Source organism: Sarcophilus harrisii, chromosome 4 (genome assembly GCF_902635505.1).
Source record: "Sarcophilus harrisii chromosome 4, mSarHar1.11, whole genome shotgun sequence".
NCBI lineage: Eukaryota > Metazoa > Chordata > Mammalia > Dasyuromorphia > Dasyuridae > Sarcophilus > Sarcophilus harrisii.
This window is the reverse complement of record NC_045429.1, coordinates 139970361-139991795: the sequence shown is the minus strand read 5'-3', so window position 1 is coordinate 139991795 and position 21435 is coordinate 139970361. Positions and strand designations below refer to the sequence as shown.

Sequence of the window (21435 nt, the reverse complement as noted above, 5' to 3'; positions counted from 1 at the left end):
ATATCTCTCCATGTATATGCATGTGTGCCATCAGCCAACATCACATTAATCCCTATCCTTGTCAAAATTTATTGTTATACCACTTTACCTGAAAATCCTATATTTTTATTCAAAAGAGGTGGTGGAGAGAGGGAGGGAAAGAGAGAAAATGGAGGAGGAAGAAAGGAGATGGAAAAATTTGCATATATGGTGATGGCTGATGCTAGTGATTGATGGGTTATCCTATTCTGGTCAGCATTTTTTAACCATAAAACATAAGTTCTGTGGAATCATAATTAGATTCAATATGAAATGCTCATGATGAGCATGATCTACTTTTTCTTATTTCTGGTGATCTTAAGGTTCTATTGATGTGGTCTATAAAACTAAATTTTAGGGAACATGTTTTACTGGTATCCATATCACCCTACTATATATATATATACAGAGAGAGAGAGAGAGAGAGAGAGAGAGAGAGAGAGAGCATTTTTCATTTCCAGTAGAATATTCCAGTTTCCAACATAAAAATAGGGTCTCACAATTCTTTACAATAAGTTTTAGAGTTTTAATAACATATTCTCAGATTTAAACCATATAACTGTGTAATCAATATAGTTCAGGAAACATAAATTTTGACTTGGTATCTATTATTATTGTATGGGATCCAAGAACTTTGATCTCTGACTCTGAATAGCAACTTATATTTGAGTTCATTTAGCAATCTCTATTTCCTTTAAGAAGCGTTAGTATTTTCATGGGTTAGCAGGAACGAAAAAGTAACAGAATTGTCATACCTTTGGATGATTAAATGATTACAGGATAGGGTAAATAGTCTGTTCTGTTAACCCCTGACTTTCTGTAGGTTTAATATTTTTTTTATTATATTGTACCTTTAAGGCAGTTAAATTTGTTCCAGACAAGAATGAAACTGGAAGGGAAGATGACAAGCCAGATCTTGGAAACAGCTCAAATCTACCACATTATTCAAGCTTTTTGAATGCTTTAGCAGTTTTCAAGTATTTTATAAATGACATTTTCCCATTGTTTCTTACAATAAGAGATGGTTCTCTTATCTAGACAGTACACTCATATATTCCCAAAACCCTGACCAGAATTCTCAGAACAGTCGTAACCTAATCCTAGGATCAACATTTCTTTTCAGAAAAAAAAAAAAACCTTACAAATTTAGCTATTATAGGTCATAAAGGGGGAAAGATAATTTAGTGTCATAATCAACTGGAAGTTACCCATGAAATTGAATCCTACCAAAAGTTCTTAAGTTACAGGTTAATACTGACAATTTAATCTTTGCTTTTCTGATTCAATTTTCTATTTTATTATAAATTTTAAAAAAAGAAACAAATATGTAAATTTTAAAATACAAAGATGAACAGAAGGGTATTGTATATGTAATAGTGAACTTGATATTTATTTGTGTATATTAAATTTAACATAATAATAACAAAAGTATTCTGCTTGTCTGTGTTTTCTGAACAACATAGTTCAGCTATTTTTTATGTTTCTTTGAATCTTCTTCTCCTCCTCCTCCTCTTTCTTCTTTTTTCTTTTTTTCTTCTTCTTTCTTTCTTTCTTCTTCTTCTTCCTAGGCTACTACTACCCATTAATTCTTCCCCTAATGTACTTTTATTTCATAGATTTTCCTCTAACAGTTATTTTTACAACTATTGAACACAATGATTCACTTCTGTTCCATGTTTAACCCAGAACCACTCTCACCATTTATAGATGAGGCAAAATATATGTAAACTAATGGTATGATATTTGGACCCTCCCTTCATCTTTCAAATCAATAAGCATTTATTCATTATCTAATATATAAAAAATGCCATGCAAAGTACAAATGGTACAAAAAGAAATCACATGCGCTCTCTCTCTCACACACACACATTTCTGCTCTCATGGAGCTTATATATTCTTATATTGATTAGCATATTCATTCTACATAAAGATACCATTAAGTAACTGTAGTCCATTAAGCCAAAACTTTGGACTATAATAATTTATATTAGGAATGGAGATTAGGGTATTAAAAAAAAAAAACATAAATGTCACTCATGATCAAAAGAAGGCCTTTAGCCAACACTCCATGACCAGTCCAGTTTCTGGTTTCTTCTTAGTTTTTTACTCTTGGATTTTCTCTTGCATTTTTCCGATTGTCTGTCCCCTCTTCTGTCTACTTAAAAATCTCATTTTATTTCATGTTTGGATTGTGTTTCTCCTTTAGTTCTGCCTTTTTCTGCTTCTCTTGGCTTTTTAATTAATAATGTTGCATTCACTAAGTACTCACAACTCTCACCTAGTTCAGATTGACCACTACAGACAGGAGCTTATTCACTTCAGTCCCATGGCATGGTGAGGCTTGATGAAAATTTGTCACTGTGAAGTATAAAATCCCAGATAGATATTATTCTCATTTCAGCTTTTCAGTGTTTTATATTGAAACACATGAATAAAGATCGCGATTTCTGTATTTTCCTTTTTTGATGCACATCCTTATTCGAAGTTTCTTTTATGTTTCTCATAGTATAATGATGAAAACATATTCTCTCAACCAACATCTTCCTTAAGCATTTCTAATTTTTTTTATGTAAAGAAATATCTGTACTATAAATGAATATGATAGTGGGATATTAAACTAGTCCTGCAGAAGACCATAAAAATCATATTCTTTCTGCTTCCTGGGAGATTTTTAAGGAAAATCTGAGAGAAATGTATGTCAAAAACTGTTCACGAGAAATTTATCTTAGAGGCAAAGAATAAGATGAGTTCTGTGATTCTATGATTAAATTATTACTTTCCTAGCAAGATTATGTTAAAAATAACAATACCATGATTGGCTAGTTGTGATAGGTACTAGATAAATATTCTGACAGTTTAAACCAAATTAGTTTAAATCAAAGGCTAATTTAGGAATCCCATTAGTAACTCATGGCTAAAATGACAATAGCTGACACAGGCCATATAGCTACCTGCACTGATCTTTTTGTCTAAAAATAAGAGAAAGACAATATTCAACTGATGAGCACTTTTTTATTTAAAAATTTTTATTGATGCACCTATCTCTAAAAATCTGCCCTACATACTATAAAGACTACCTTGATTACAGAATGGTTTTTTTGGCCTTATTTTGTATCATCAGAACTTAGAACAGTGTCTGGCATAAAGTAGGTGCTTAATAGATGTTTGCTGATTGGATAACTAACTTTATGGAGCTTGTGATCTAGTAGGAGATGACAAACTAACACACAAAAAACCATAATGAAAAATAAAGAGAAGAGGGGACCAAATGCTTCTTTATGATTCAAAACTATGGATCAAAAAATAAATCTTGATTGAGTGACTGTTTTAAAGGATACAGAAATAATTAAATGTGCTAGATTAATAGTTCTAGGTCTTGAAGAGACAATAGAGACCAGTTGTCCTAATTCCCTCATTTTGTAGTTGAGCAAATTAAAATGTAGGTAAGATAAACATGGGGCTCTAGGTAATAAGTTCAAAAGGCAAGATTTAAACTTAGTTCTCCAACTACATAGTCAGTTCTCTTATGGTTATGCCAAGGATCCATGGTAGAAATATGACTTGAGTTAGCTTTAAAAGTAAATAAGTAAGTAAGTAAGATTTAATTCAGAAGAAGAGAGGACAATGCAGTCACGAGATGGAGAACATAACTAAAGACACAAAAATAGGTATGAACATGCAATTTTCCTGAGACAGTGAGAATGATAGCAGTCATAATAGAGTTGTATCAACAGCAATAGCACTAGTTATAATGGATATTTTTTAGGTCCTTAAGGTTTGCAAAGAACCATAATACATTATTTAATTTAACTTTCAAAATCCTCTGAGGTGAATTCTATAATTACTATTATTATCTTCATTGTGTAGGTAAGGAAATTAGTCAATGGTCAGTCAGTATCAGAGATGGAATTGAATCTAGCTTTCTCCCACTTCCAATTCCAATATAATTTCTAAATAGTATTTTCATTTATGAAAATAGGCAACTAACATACAATGGGATAAAATGAAATGAAATAGACTGAAATTATTATAACATATTGTAATGCTATTCAATCTATTCAATAAAAATAAATATCTTAGAAAATATGTAGTATTGAATTTCAATATTTTAGGAAGACAAGAATATAAACCCGTTAAAAAGACTTAAACATGTTAAACTAAACTGCAGTTTTAAACACAAGATTTAAACAAACACTTTTCTATAATGAATTACCATTTCAAGGGTGCTCAAAGTCATTTTAGGCCTGACACAACTTGCTGAATCATAAACAGCAGCAATCATACTCTACTGCAGTCTAATCAAGAAGACAGATCATATTTCATCTGAAATTCATGAAATATTTACCTGCTAATAAGACTAGGAAGAAGAATTAATTGATAAATCTGCCCTATACATCCTACAAACAGTAACTCTGCCATTTTTAACAGTGTTTTTATTGTCATTTTGAAAAGTACAAAAGGGCATTCCAAAGTATAAAAACTCAAAACTTGGAATGCCCTTTCATATTTTTCTTTTTTAATAATTTTTCAGTCAGAAAAACTCTTCTCTCCCTCCTATACTTCTCATTTATTGGAAATATGACAATAACCTTTCACATATTTGTTTAAATTTTTTATTTGAAAAAAGATTAAGAAAAAATAAAAACAGAAAAGGAATACAAAACAAAATAAAACAAAACAAAAGAGAACATTGTCATGTGTCCAGCAGAACAAAGTAGGATTCAAAATATATAACAACAAATTATCAGATCAAGAAGTATGTATATATATACATATGTATATATATATATGTTAGTAGAAGAAATTATATTTGAGTGTCCATTTTTTCTTTACTTCTTTGTAAATTGCTCTTTGACTCTCTCTGCCCATCTTATTTACTTCATTTTCCCCACATTACATCCCTCCACTTCCCCCAAGCAAGTTACAGTTAAGAAAAACATATATTTATGTTTACCTATGTAGATACATACACACATATACATACTCTCCTATACACATACACCCTCCCCCTCACATACACACACATGTCTTTCCTAGCCCTGCTGACTCTTTAATTAAATTCTGCTGCATAAGTTGTCTTGTTATTACTTAACTTTTCCCTACCCAAAGATCCCTCCCTTGTGGCTTCCCTCAATCTTTGCTTCCCTATCCTCTCATACTTCCCCCCTTATTTATTTATATATTTTGGAGGATGCTATACCTTTCATGAAATATGCAGTGTGTGGCCTGTTGAACACATTCCTGATGTAAATAGGTTTTCAGAAGTTTGAGCCCTCCTCCCCCCTCTAATGCCTCTGTGTCTATTCTTCTTTTGCATCTCATTTTTATAACATGACTATTTTTATTTTAACTTTGCCACTCTTTCTTTTGAGCTACCTTATTGTTGATGTGAATATTAAGCATATAGTATATAAGATATGTATACATATATAGTATATTTATATAAATTATATATAATATAGTATACATTTCTTATATTTAAAAAAATCACAAAGAATTTGTCCATGTTTAAACAGTTTGTCTATGTTGAAGTTCCTTAAAGTTGATCTTTGATATTGACTTCTATATGTTAAATTTTCTATTAACTTTGGGTTTGATTGATGGAAAGTCCTGAAAATCTGTATTTCATTGAATATGCATTTTTTCTCATTAAAAATTATACATAATTTTGCTGGGTATAATATTTTTGGCTATAAGTCTAGTTCTTTTGATTGTCAGAAGATATGATTCCAGGACCTAAAGTAGTTTATTGTGGTTGCTGATAAGTCTTATATAGTTCTAATTGTAGCTTTTGTGAATTTGAATTTTTTTCTTGTTTCTTGCAAAATTTTCTCTTTGATCTGGGAATTTCAAAACTTGGCAATAATATTCCTATCTGTTTTCCACAAAGGGTCTCTTTCAGGTGGTGATCAGTGGATTTTTTCTATTTCTATTTTCCCCTCATGTTCTATCACTCCAGGACAATTTTCTTGTATTATTTCCTGCATTATTGTGTCAAGGTTCTCTTTTTGGTCGCAACTTTCTGGCAGTTCAATTATTCTTATATTTTCTCTTCTTGATCTGTTCTCCAAATCTGTCATTTTTCATATAAGATGTTTGACATTCTGTTGTATTTTCTCATTCTGTTTTGTAATTTCTTGGTCTCTCATAGCTTCACTGGCTTCCCCTTGTCTGACTCTAATTTTCAAAGAACTATTTTCATCTTTGAGATACTATACCTCCTTTTCTACTTGAAAAGTTCTTCTTTTCATAATCTTGTGTTATCTTGTTTTTCTTGGATTTTTTAAAAAAGTTTTTCCTCAATGTATCTCATTTGATTTTAAATTCTTTTTTGAGTTATTCTACAAATTCTTTTTGTGTGGAGAGTCATTTCATATTACTCTTTGGGATAGAAGCTTTTTTTTTTTTTTAAACTAAAGTGTCTTCCTTTGAAGATGAACCCTAGTCTTTCCTGTTCCAATGGTAGGGTTCTTTCTTCTTTGTCAATTCATTTTTTAAATAAGAAGTATTAGTATAATTGTGGGGTGGTAGGATAATGCCTCAAGCTTCCATTCAGTTCTCTCTTCTGACCATGAATCCCATCCCAAGAAATCCACCCTCCTGCAAGTTGCTGCAGCCAGCAGTGTCCCTGCCTTACTGCCTCTGTGTTCACTGGATTCTGGTTTCTTCTAGCCCAGGTCTGCATCTCAGCAGCACAGCTGGGCCTCAGCTGAGGTTCACTCAGTCCTCCTGGACTTAGATCCCAAACTGACAAACAAAGTGAAAGTCTCTGTGGTTCTGCTGAAGCTCCTGCTATATCTAGCTAGACCTAGGGGTCCCTTCTTGACTCTGCAGAGCTAGCCCAGAGGTGTCTGCACTTCAGACAGATTAATCCCTAGCCTGAGATCTTCCTTCAGCTCATCTGGAATTATAACTGGAAGACCCTGTTCATCCCCAAGTCCTGTTCATTCTTCACCAGTCTATGTTCACCCTAAGGTGCAAATTTGTTCTATTTGTGGGGGAAACTGGGAAAGCTTGAAATTTACCATTCTACTCCACTGTCTTCCTAGAATCCTCCAACCTTTTACACTTATCAAAAGAAAATCCATTCCATATTAAATTAACTGGTATTTATACACAGGTATTCTAAGAAGCAGAAGGTACTTGAATACACTGGATTTATTGAAATTCCACAGGTGATCCATAACCTTGAACTCTGCCAAGATGGGCTCCAAGGAAGCTGTTCACCAAGCCCTCCCTCTTTCTTCCTTGCCCCAATCAAGAATTATTTCCAAAACCATAGAATTTGTTTGTTATTATAGATACTAAGCAACTACTATGTCTGCATGAAGGGGAAGGGTCCTTATTTTATTCTACTTTCCCCCTTTCTTCCTTGTCTAAAAAAGTACAGATGGAGAAAAAGACAGTGAGAAAGAAAAGAATGAATTTTAAGGCATTATGAGAAGTCTTCTTTCCCTACCCCCATCATCATCAATTCAGAAACTTCTTTTAGTCTTAACCATAATTCATTGTTCCTTTCAGTCTAGGGATAATAGCCTCAATCCAAAGATTTGACAGTATGAACTCTGAGGTTCTCTTGAAGTATATATCTGTTTTTCTGTAATGGGCCAGAACTCTAGAGAAATATTTTTGAAACAAGGTGTTAACTCAGAGGAATTAATGAGACAATGGTTATCTAATTTACATATATACTTAGTATTTAGCATGCTAATGTAATGGTTCTCTAAATTCACACATAATCAGTATGCTGTAATGATGTAATTACAATAAAATATATAAGAGCCAACAAGAACTAGAAGAGAGACATTTCATCTCCCACCATCCTGGTGACTCTCCTGATTTCATCATTTCTCTACTAGGACCAAAGACTCAGGCTGGTCCCAAGATACGCCAGAGAGCTAATCTAGACACTATATTTTAATCCACCCCAGTGTGGGGGCTCTAAAAAGCAGTGGTACATTTTGTCACTCCAACTTGGGGGCTCTAGAAAGCAGGGAATTACATTTAGATGTGCAGACTGCTGACTGGCTGACTGATTGAGAATGCTGATGCAGACTAGAAGACTGAAGAAGACAGTAAAGACTTTGGATTTATCACTGATTATTCTGGTGATTATTCTGCTAAGACCAAGGCTGGTCCCGAGACCTCCAGAAAGCTAGCCCAGAACATTACATTTTTCCAAATAAAATGCAAAAACCTAAGAATTAATTTTTGTTTTAGGTCCCAAATAGTGAAAAAAAATTACCAACAAACAATCCTCCTCCTTGCCACCCACACAGAACAGACACTTCCCCTGTAACACTTGTCAAAGAATTATGTAAAATATAGTCATTGGTTCAATCCCAATAGGCATATGCATTATGAGTCTAAATAATGCTGGGGGATTTCCTTCAGTCATCAGGACTTGACTATTTCCTGATTAGATTGTGATTAACCATATATTGCAACATAGATGAAAAATAGATAACAGAGTTAATGTGGAGTTATGAATAAGTTCATGAGGTCAGAATGTCTGAAGCTCCATGGTGAGAATGATTTAGGCAAAAAGATCATGGAGCTAAGGAGTAGCCCTTCTGTAACACTTTTATAATGTTATAACAGTCATCCAGATGGATTGAAAGACTCTTATCTAGCTCTGTATTTCACTTTGGGAGTTTCAAAGATGAGAAAAAAATTCCCATTAGTAAATATATGTGTAATGAACACATAATTTAGAAAAAATATTGAAATATTTCACAAAGATTAACAGGGTTGACCACAGATAATTTATATTTGATAGACACATATATAAGATTATTACTTATTATTCTTTTCCAAAAGAAATTCACTGATGAATAAGTTACATTGCTTTATAGCCATGGACTAAGTTTTCATGGATTCCAAAATCATCAAGTAAGTAGCAATAATACTTTCTTTGCATCATGTGCCTAGTATAATTAAACTGCAATAGTATTTAGTACCTTAGCCAGATGAGAGTTGATCCATTTTGTAAAAGTCCGTTTTTGCACTATTTCTTGCTCATCTAAAAAAGAAGGATAATGATCCTGGTTAGATTTTATCAGAGCCTACTAAGAGCTAACAGCATAGAAAATATCACCATAATACATAACTACAGGAAACAATTCTGTTTCTCCTCATTCCTTTTTGCCTGCAATTTACTTGAAAGTAAAGGAAGATTAACCTCAAAGGATTTTCATCAATTATATTATTACATAATAAATATATATTAATTCATCATTTATATTATGTGATAAATATACACTAAGATTTTGAAGTTTCCTATAATGTGTCAAGTCTATGACAGATGTTGCACATATCATAATATTACCACATTTTAAGAAATTATATATTGGAAACTAATATGGCAGAAACTAGGCATGGATCCATACTTAACACCGTACACCAAGATAAGGTCAAAATGGGATCATGACCTAGGCATAAAGAATGAAATTATTAATAAATTAGAGGAACACAGGATAGTTTACCTCTCAGACCTGTGGAAGGGGAAGGTCTTTATGACCAAAGCAGAACTAGAGATCATTACTGATCACAAAATAGAAAATTTCGATTATACCAAACTGAAAAGTTTTTGTACAAACAAAACTAATGCAGACAAGATTAGAAGGGAAGCAATAAACTGGGAAAATATTTTTACAGTCAAAGGTTCTGATAAAGGCCTCATTTCCAAAATATATAGAGAATTAACTCTAATTTATAAAAAATCAAGCCATTCTCCAATTGAAAAATGGTCAAAGGATATGAACAGACAATTCTCAGATGAAGAAATTGAAACTATTTCTAGTCATATGAAAAGATGCTCCAAGTCATTATTAATCAGAGAAATGCAAATTAAGACAACTCTAAGATACCACTACACACCTGTCAGATTGGCTAAGATGACAGGAAAAAATAATGATGATTGTTGGAGGGGATGCGGGAAAACTGGGACATTGATGCATTGTTGGTGGAGTTGTGAACGAATCCAACCATTTTGGAGAGTAGTTTGGAACTATGCTCAAAAAGTTATCAAACTGTGCATACCCTTTGATCCAGCAGTGTTACTACTGGGATTATATCCCAAAGAGATTATAAAGAAGGGAAAGGGACCTGTATGTGCACGAATGTTTGTGGCAGCCCTTTTTGTAGTGGCTAGAAACTGGAAACTGAATGGATGTCCATCAGTTGGAGAATGGCTGAATAAATTGTGGTATATGAATATTATGGAATATTACTGTTCTGTAAGAAATGACCAACAGGATGATTTCAGAAAGGCCTGGAGAGACTTACACGAACTGATGCTGAGTGAAATGAGCAGGACCAGGAGATCATTATATACTTCAACAACAATACTAGATGATGACCAGTTCTGATGGATCAGGCCATCCTCAGCAACGAGATCAACCAAATCATTTCTAATGGAGCAGTAATGAACTGAACTAGCTATGCCCAGAAAAAGAACTCTGGGAGATGACTAAAAACCATTACATTGAATTCCCAATCCCTATATTTATGCACACCTGCATTTTTGATTTCCTTCACAAGCTAATTGTACAATATTTCAGAGTCTGATTCTTTTTGTACAGCAAAATAACGTTTTGGTCATGTATACTTATTGTGTATCTAATTTATATTTTAATATATTTAACATCTACTGGTCATCCTGCCATCTAGGGGAGGGGGTGCGGGGGGTAAGAGGTGAAAAATTGGAACAAGAGGTTTGGCAATTGTTAATGCTGTAAAGTTACCCATGCATATATCCTGTAAATAAAAGGCTATTAAATAAAAAAAAAGAGAGAGAAGAAGGGAAAAACAAAAACAACAAAAAAAAAAGGAATTTCAAGTTGTTCATAGTAGATTTTCAGTTTTCTGCACAATCATCTTTTTATTGTCAATATTATGAAAATTCTTGTTTTCTTCCATAAATTAAATTCCTTAAAATATTAATTGGTTCATATCCCCCCCCCCAAAAAAAGAAATTATATAAAAGCTAAACATCACACTCAATGAAGAATAAGCTTAACTCAATTCAATACTCTTATTGTGCACTTAATATGTAAATGCAAGTCACAATGCCAGGTGTAGGGAACACAGAAATAAAAATGAAATCTCTATTATCTTAAAGGACTTACTTTTTCCAGTAATATAAATAATAATATAAAATAATTTCAAATTCAATAATGTTAATAACTGATGTGATCAAAAAAGGTCCCAGAATAGAGGTTATTCTTACACTGTGCTTTAAAGAACTAGGAATTTGAAGAAACAAAAACAAGGAAAGGGTGAATTATAGGCAAAGGTCCAGAGCTGGGAGGTAGAATGACATGTAGAGAGAATAGCTAGCAAGTCACTTTGAGACAGAATGTGTATCAAGGGAATTAACATGTAATAAAAAAGTGTGAGAGATGAATTATGTAAAGCTCCAAACAGCAGGCTGAGGATCTTGTATTCTAGTCTAGAGACAAGAGGGAGACAAATAATATTTTTGAATAGATCAGGGATATGTTCAGATCTAATTTTTTGGAATATTAATTTGGCAACAACGTGGAGAATGCTTTGGAACAGAGAGAGTGGAGACAGGAAGAATTGCCAACAGGTATTTGTTAAACATTTATAATTTGTCATATTACTTATAACAATAGATATTATTTATTATTTCCTGTACTAAAGATTGGGATACAAAGAGGCAACTATATAGTCTCTCTCTTCAAGGAATTCACAATCTAATGAGATTAAGCTCATTTTTACAAGATCATAGGATCATAAATTTAGAATGGGCAAGAACCTTGGAAATCATGTAATTCAACTCCTTTATTTTGTAGCTGAAAAATTTGAGTCACAGAGAAATGCCACGAATTACTAAGTTCATACTGGTAGTATCAGAACTGAGATGAATCCGTAGTTTTATTACTCCAAGCTCAATATTCTTCCTGTTGTTGTGTTGTATTTCTAAAAAGGAAGCTAAACTTCCATGCAATCTATCTCAGAGCTCCAGATAAGAATTCTATTCCTCAGAACCTAATCAAAGAAAATCAACTCATGATCCCTAGAGAAGTTGTACCTATGTACAAAGTTAGGAGGAGCTTTTTTTCAGCAAGTCATTCTTAAATCTAAAAGGACTAGATCATGAATCAGAATAAAAAAGGACTAGTAGATGAAACACATTTTGGTTCTAATTTGTATTTAAATTTCTTTATCTATAGAATAAAAGAATTGGTCTTAATGATATCTAAGTTCCCTTTCAACACTAACATTCCATGATATCCATTCATATTAAAAATTCTGTTTTGCATTTCACACAAATCCCTTCTACTACTTCTTATGTTCTCTTTCTGTTCTCTCTCTCTCTCTCTCTCTCTCTCTCTCTCTCTCTTTCTCTTTCTCTTTCTCTCTATCTGACCCAACATCATAATTGTACAATTGGGGCAGAGTAGATATACTCATCTAAGGTTAGAAGTAGCAAATAAAGAAAAAGCAGGTGTATGGTAGGTATACAAATCAAACATTTACTGATAATCATAACTTTGTGTCCCCCAGACAAACTACAATGTATAAAGCAGGGTTATAGAAGACATATTGCTACTGCCTTGAATTGGTAAGCAAGTATAAATCATCACTCCAGCATCTACTCCCTGTATGATATTGAACAAGTCACCACATTTCTGAGTTTCTGTTTGATTGTCTCTAAAATAAGATTAGGAATACTTGTATCACCTACAAACTTGTTTAAGGAAAGCATCCCAAAGCTCAGGAATGAGATACAATATGCTGAAATTGAATAATCCTATGTTATGGGTCAGAACTCTGAACTTGAAACAAGGATTCTTACAAGGTGCTAAGTCAATGGAATTATTAAAGACAATAGTTATCTAGTTTAGCATAGTGATTAATAGTTTTCTAAGTTCAGTACAATTGATTTAATCTTACAACAAATAATGGTTTCCTACAAATATAATGATTGGTTTATATTCAGTGTAGAACATATAAGCTGAGACAAACTCAGCCAAGGGAGGCAAAGACAGATTCATTCCATTTGTGGTGGCTGGAGGCTGAAGCACAAACCCTTGGACTCAGACTCACTTCATCTCACACCACCGTGGTGACCTATTCTCCTGCATTTTCTCCACTGAAACTAAGTCCCCTCTGAAGACCAGGAGAAAGCTAGCTGAGCATCAGGTGAAGAAGACAATAAAGACTTTAATACCTGACTATTCTCGTGGAGATTAATCTGTTGAAAGTAAAACTGCCCCATAAACCTCAAGAAAACTAAACAAAGAACATTATAAAAAATCTTTAGAAGAAGTAGCCTAAAGAAGAAAGCTTAGCCATCAATAAAATAATTTTGATGTCCCAATTTCTTGAAATTCTTATACTTTTCTTAAAGTACTACTACTATATTTTCTCTTAAAATTAAGAAAAATATTTAAATGTTTTTTATGAGAACCAAATATTGGAACTGTTCAGTAGCTAAATGGTTAATGGGCTAAATTACTCAGGAAAGGTAGATGTTTTGCTAATTCAGGAAAATCAGCTGTATACTGCTGTTTCTTGCAACTTAAGTAAGGCAGATACATCCTCCCACACACTATACAGGAGGCACCACTGCCAGCTTTAAGTTCTAGTGTTCTTCATTCTCCTACCAATATTGGCACTATAGAATCTCTATTCATGGAGATTATAAAGTCTAACAATCTTAAGTAAAAAGGATTTAATCTTAAATTTGACAGAGGGGAAGAGAAATGCTCACATAAAAATTTTCAGGCCCGATATCCTAAAGAGCAAGAAATATGATTTGTGGAGGAAGAAGGGATGGGTACAGAGGAATTCACAAGGAAAAATAATAGAATAATCAGGAGCAATATAAATGATTTCAAGTGTCAATGTGCTCACAGAATAGGTGAGAAAATGTACCATGAAATTTTGAAACAGAGTTCTATAGAAAAAGCTTTTGCTGATGGAATGGGATTAATGGCAGAAAGATGATGATGAAAGGGAAAATATACATTTATTCAGAAATTCACACTTTTGGAAAGTGATGGCTTATGAAGGTGGGGACTTTGGCAGGCATAGTGGAGGACATCTGGGTGAGACTATAAAAGTGAAAACAAATCAAGAGGCAACTGAAATCCTCAAAAAAAGAAAATCTGGCAGAAAAGGGAAGGAAAATGCCAAAGTCACCACCTTCATGAGCCACCATTGCTATTGTTGTTGCTCTATTTGATAGTGAATTTCTGTATTTATATTTAGATGTTAGCTAAAAGATCTTTTTTTAGAAAGCTCAGCTTATATCTTCTTGCAGCATTATATGTTTCTAAATTCCAACAAATTCCTCTACACTTCAAATTTCCTTCTACACGTCTGAACTGTGAAAACAAATTTTAATGGGATTTCCAAGTATATTTTTAGTTAAGCAGTCAGACAAAGCCAACTATATCCTAATTAAAAAAAATAGACAAGGAAAAAACAAAACAAAACAAAAAAGAACTCTGGTTTTTATGCCATAATTTCTTCCTATTTTTCCTCTAAAGAAATATTTCATTTCTTAAATTTCATGATCTCAGCATGTCTTCATCTGTCAAAAATTGAGATTTTTTTTCTTGCTTTTGCAATTTATTATAATGCAAAAATGCTGAAATTTATAGAGTTTACCCACAAAGTTTGCAAAAACATGCCCTGGAGGAATTATCTTGAAAATAAATATCTAACAGTATGCATAACTATAAACTTACTGAGATTCTTCATAATACCTTGTTGGTATTGGGTGAACCAAACTATGGATTGTTTTCACTGTACGAGGAGCTATGTTTAAGAGGATATTATAGGAATATGTATAAAAATAAGCAATCTTATCATGAACTTTTTCTATATTTCGAGAATAGATCTGTACTTTCAAAGGTATAGGTTATTTATAAATGAGGCAATACAGGTCAGTGTCTTTTCTGCAAATTAAGATTAATTGATTTGCTAAAACCACACAGCCAATATATCTGAGGTGAGATTTGAATTGAAGTCTAGCATACTCAAGGCCATTTCTCTATCCAAAAGGCCATACTATTTTTCTCAAGAAAAAAAAATGAAGTCTGCCAGTGATTAATTCATTTTCCCAACAATTCCATTCACATAATTTATTCTTTATTTATATTAGGTATAACCAGAACTGTGTATGCTTATTTAGTTTTCTTAGAATGGTTTTAAGACTTCAATTAAATATTTTCTCTTTTGACTAATAGCACCTATGACTAAGTTTATCAGGTTTATCTCTAAAATGTGCATTTACCCTTATCCAGAGAGGATCAGTAAATTAGGCAGATAATGATCAAAATGATCTATTACATCTAAACATCTGACTTACAATCCATAAATATGTATTAAGAATTATTTGGATCAATAGGACAAATGAATTTATCTATTTGGAGGTTCTAGTAGAGAAATATAAATTTTTGCTGATCCTCAATCTACTAAACAATCTTTTTATAATAATTATGCTTGTTGATTATGTAATCTTTGGATAGAAACAAAGCTGCCCCTATTAACCCATGAGCTCCATGAAAACAGCCATGTGCTATTATTTATCTAAACTTTCTATTTTCCCCATTACCTAGAACTGTGTGTTTTGTTCAGATTAATTGATTTTAAAATAGGAACTAAATTAAAATGAAAAGTTGAACTGGTATGAAAGATAGACAGAAATGTGACTTTTGGACATAGTTGTAAAGATTGAAAATGGAGAGGGAAAATGAATGGAAATTCAGGGATAATTTACTTAATATGATGAATGATAAAAGTCAAATCAGATCATGCAGTATAAGAGATCCCCTTTGGTGTATGGATTAACCAAAATAGCTTTCTCAATGGAAAAACTATTAAATACTTTTTTTTACATGGTGACAGTTTAGATATCCTTTAGTAAATTGAAGAGTATCAAATATAGTAGGGCAATGAAATGAAATTAAGGATCTGTGGCTACTAAATGTTAATACTAATTAAATAATTCAAGTTCCTACTGAATCCTCACATTCCATGTAATTCTATTATTTAACATTTTCCCCTGATATTTTCAAAATAAAATGGTGTGGTGGGAGTAGAATTATATAAAAATCTCATGGCTCACTGAAACTAAAAACCTCAGGCAAATAAAGCTTAGGCATTCCATGGAACATTAGACCTAGAACTAACTTTAGAGTTCACCTCCTTCAAATTATTCTAGCCAAAAAAAAAAATTCTGTGGCTTGAAATATCTTAAGGAAATCCATAAATGATTGAACTGCGAGTAGATAAGAGATGGGAGTGCGATGATTTTTCTTTTAATTGTGCAAGAGAAACAAGCCTATTTTCAAAATTTAAAATTCTGCAATTATAATGAATTCCACATCTTATATCTTATAGGTTACAGTGGAAAATATCAGTACTGAAATTCTCTCACATAAATTCTCTTCTTATTGCACAGAACATCCTGCTCAACAGACCACAAGGCTTGAGAAACATTGCTCTCTTTAGCCTAAACCTTTCATTTTTGAAAGGAAAATTGAGTTAATTCATTGAAATATTTAACCATATCCTTGTGGAGACATCAGAATATATTTTGTTTAAGCAGAAAGAACTACCACAGTGGCAAAATTCCAGCAAAATGATTTTGTTCTTTATTATTATAAATAGCCAATAAGGTAACAAGCCCAAACATTCTTTGTATGTTGTGCTGGCCAGTTGCCATAACTCATTCATTTAGTTAGGCCCAAAGCTTTCTGTCTGCAATATACCTATTTGAGAAGTACCAATAATATAGTGTACCCTTGACTCAGGCTTGGAAATTTTACACTACTAATTAAAATTAAATTGCTCTTTGACTGAAATGCAATGTAATGTAAAATGTAAACACTAAAAGCCTATGGGATCTGACACTCTGGCTAAGGGCTGGACTTGGTGGTCATAGTGGTGGTGGTGTGTGTTTGTGTGTGTGTGTGTGTGTGTGTGTGTGTGTGTGTGTGCGTGTGTGTATGTGTGTATGTGTGTGCATGAGAGACTGCGGGGAGAGAGACAGATAGACAGAGACAGACAGAAACAAAAGAGAGAAAACATATCCTGTTACTGTGCTTGGGTTATTATACTATTAAAATCTAATAATTCATCTTTTTTATTATAACTAACTAGAGATTATTTTTAAAAATTAGAATTATAAATTCAATGCTGTATTTTTATATTATCAATGCCAAGGTTTTCAGAGCCATTCAATCAATGAATAGTGATATGCATGATAATTTAAGGAATTAAGTAAATATTTTATTAAGTTTATATGGGAAAAATAAATTGTATATAGAATAGGTTTTCAAAGAACAAATTGGCAATGAAAGTTAAAAACTGCAGAAAAGAAGGGTTGCAAACGAAATATAAGAGTAAGGCATGGCCTCTAGCATTTTTCTGTGACCAGAAACTGCTCACATGCTACTGTAAATAAACAAAAACCCACCAACAAGAAGTTTATCATGCTGTTTCCAGTGCCATAAAACCAAATGTCAACATGTTTCCCTTCAAGAGTAAAAAATGAATCCAGGGATGGTGCCACTTGCCTATAATGCCTGTATTTAGGCTGGTTAATTTCTTAAATTTGGAAGCTCTGAGGCTAACACTAGGGCTAAAGCCCATTGAGTGTCTGTACACAGTTATACACTAGTACAGTGAGTCCTCTGATGGGGAAAGGACAGGAATTCTAGCTGCTAAAGAAGGTGTAAACTCTGGGCAGGTCAAAAACTAAGCAAGTTAAACCTATGTTGATCATCAGTAGGATTAAGCCTTTGAGTGATCCCGTCACTGCCAACCAAAGGAAGCGAAGGAGACCCAATCTCATAAAAAGGAAAAAAAGAAAAAGGATGAAAATATTGCAGATTATTTTTAATTTTTGCATTTCTAAAAATATGCTACTTTGTTTTATGGGAAATTATTTACTTCAAAATTGTTTATGAAGGGAGTAAATTTTGAATAGTCTGAACAGTTTGTCTTCCAATGGGCCTTTTTTAGGTCCATTGTTTCAGAAAGAGATTCATATATTGATAAAACATTTGCAAACAATGATATATATTGTCTGGGACAAGAATCATACATAATAAGTAAAAGAGAGGAGATGAGACCTGTTCAAGTTGAGGGAGTATGTAGCTCCAACAGTAAGATCTCAAGTCCACTGAATTATTAAAGAATTTACAGAGACCTTTTCTAACTTTTGTGATCCTTATGATCAAACTGAAAATGCTTTCATGTATGTAATTTCACTTGAAACTTGCTTCACCCTGGAGATCTTTAGCCCTGTTTATTCTATAAACAAAATGTTCCTATGCATTATTTGTACCCTATCTGTGGCAGAGCATTCTGAACTTGTATTAGTCTGATCAGCCATAGTCAGACAATTGTAACTTGATGATAACATAGTGATATCATTTGGGTCCTCTTTAAGATCAAAGGGAAACAACCATGTATAGACAGAGATTGGCTTGAGTTAGTATCAGAAGTGATTACAAAAATATCAGCGTCTCTTTCATTAAGATTTATGGGCAAGTTAAAATGATCATGAAAAGCAAAACAACCAGAACTGGATTTCCTTGTTGAGACTGCCAATGGCAGCATGGCCCTATGACCAAGTCTCACTCCTCATATGACCCGCCTCATCCCCTCTTTCCTCCTGAAAGAATATTTTTGGCAAACATCTATGTACTCAGAATTATGGATGATCCAGGTTTGTGAATCTTTTTAATCTTAATTATAGGTGCTTTTTCCCTCAAGTTATGAATTTTATTTATTTTCCGAATAATACCAAGTAACATATAAAACCCTTAAGCCCAAGGACTGTTATTTTGATTTGTGTCTTTGTGTCTGCAGAACCCAGTTATGTACAAAGTCTTGCACATAGTAGGGCTTTAGTAATTATTGTTTGAAATGAGAATTCTCTAGCTTTTAGCATCTTTATTTTCAAAATGGCGTAAATAATCTTTATAATCATTTTTGTCTCTAACATTCCATCATTTTAGATCTTTAAGACCAAGTTATTCAACTTTAAGACCAAGTTATTCAAAAGCACAAAAGTTAGAAGACATATTGTAATAAATGTTAGATGTGGATGGAATAATGACAGTGATGACATGAATAACAATGTGAATGTAGAAAAGGGACCATGTATACATATTACATGCTAGAGTAAATTCATGGAAAAAAAACTATATTAATCCTACTTTCATAATAGACCACCTATAAAATATGTACATTAAAAAGTATAACACTGAATTTTAGGCAAGAGAATGAAGAATATAGCTTAGTCTCTAGCTGGGAATATGGACATTATGCTGGCAAAATTTACTGTGGGCTACATGTAAGTTCTAACTTATCAAAGAATGTCTTTGTTGCCTCTTTTTGCAAGAAAGTTACCACAAGTGTGCAATTGTTTCCTGTTAAGACTGCTTATCAACATCTGCACAACAGGAGGAAAAGCAATACCTAAAAATTTCCTAATATTTCTTTTAGTCAAGTGTTTTAACATGGAAAGTTATTTCAGTTTTAATGACAATGCTTTCCCCTCAGATTAAGAAAAGAAAAAGAAACAAAACTTTTATATGCTATTTCATTTGGCCTACATCTTTAGAGTATTTAATATTGTTCATATGTGGAAGATTTTATGTACATATTCCTTTAATTTTTTTTAAATTCTTCATTGTTTTTGTGCTAATTATTGCAATATAAAATTAAATCATCTAGAAATTACTTTTAATATTACATATCTCTCACTTGGGTTTATTTTGTTTGTTTTCCACATGGATCTTCATTTCTTAGCAAAATCTAAATATATAAACCAAGTTTGCTTCTAAATATCCATTCTTTTCTCTTTCCTCTTTGAGATAATAAACAATCATGTAAAACATATTTACATAATGGTTTTGTAAAAGAAAACACAGACCCCCCCCAAAAAAAAAAAACATGCCACCAAAAATATAAAGTATGTTTCAATATGGTATGCTTCAATCTATATTCAGACTTCATCAGTTCTTTCTCTACTACTTGTATTTCCCTAGAAATTTGAATTAGAAAGAAATCAGTACTCCTTCCTGAATTTGAATCAGAAAAATAAGTGAGAGATTGAACAGTAGAATCCAAAAAAGTAAATAATTGCAAATCAAACTCTCCATCCTCATATTTGTTTCCTAGCTTCCATCAACAAGCCAAAAAACAAACAAACAAACAAACAAACCAAAAAAAATCTCTTTTATACATTTCTGGAGATTGGGGAGAATGCTACAAATAGAAATACAAAAGTGGGGTCCCCTGTGAAGACAGATAGAGGAAGCTCTTTAGACCCAGATACCTATGGAAACTACTTCCCTACTCTGCCTCTACTTGGTTCTCATAGACATCTTGCTAAATAAACCATAGGCAAAAAGGACCAGTCCAATCCTTGGAATATTCAAGAAGTAAGCCCAAGGCACAGATGGCATAAAATTAAAACTCCATGGTATGTATTTTGTAATCAGTGTATCACACATCCATATCACCACCTTCCACAATCTGGCACCATTTGAGATTTCCAGTCTTATCTCATATTACTCCCTTCCTCCCATTCCAAGCTTGAATTAAACTATAATACTCCCTCCATTTCCTTGCCTTTACTGAACCTGTAGGCCAGGAATGCCTTCCATTAGCAATTTTTTTTTTTTACATTAAATCTGTGATTTCATGATTATAGGAAACTCCTAATACAAATCTGAATCTTTGTATTTTATACAGTCTTACATTAAAGAATAAGTGTAACAGTCACTGGTTAGCAGGGGTGGAGCATGAACTGAGATTTATCTGATCATAAGGTCAGGTCTCTCTACTCCCTGTACTATGCAGCCTTTCAATAATTCTCAAGAGCAAAGCAAATCTTACTTCTATGAACCCTTCACTCACCATCTCTGTCCATAACCACCTCATTTGGCTCACATAACACTTTGTTTATGATTTCTTTAAGGCATCAATGTGCCAAGAAGTATCTGTGTTCCTATCATACAAGATTGTAAACTCCATGAGAACAGTGATCTGATCTTATTCTGTGAAGTCCAGGTTAGTTCCCTGGAAGCCTCAGAATCAGCAGGAATCAGGATAAGCAATAGTCCTTGCCTTGGTCTTTAGGGGGAGAAGTGAAGGGGATGGACAAAACTGCCACATGCTCTCCATTGACTGACCTCCCTTCTCCTCTTCCTCCTCCAAGTGACTCTGGCTTGTCTTACTCCACCCCCTAATCCCTCCTACAATTCTCTGTATACACCAAATAATCGAGCCAGCACAGAATAGTGAGAAGGGCCATTTTTCCAAGCATATGCTAATAGAGTATTGTCCAATACATAATTAGCCTTAAGTGCTTGGTTGTCTGACTCCAGTGCACTTATTCAGAGTTTCAGCCCTTTA

The 21435-nt window shown here is 33.1% G+C and overlaps 1 protein-coding gene across 21 annotated transcripts in view; it reads right to left on the bottom strand.

The window, feature by feature from the left end:
- Positions 1-21435, bottom strand: part of SYNE1 (spectrin repeat containing nuclear envelope protein 1) — a 567155-nt gene that overhangs the window by 440786 nt on the left and 104934 nt on the right. For all 21 annotated transcript variants that reach the window (XM_031937596.1, XM_031937595.1, XM_031937611.1 and 18 more), the window contains one exon: positions 8979-9040. In XM_031937596.1, coding sequence (XP_031793456.1) covers positions 8979-9040 — 62 coding nt within the window. The remainder of the gene's footprint in view (positions 1-8978; positions 9041-21435) is intronic.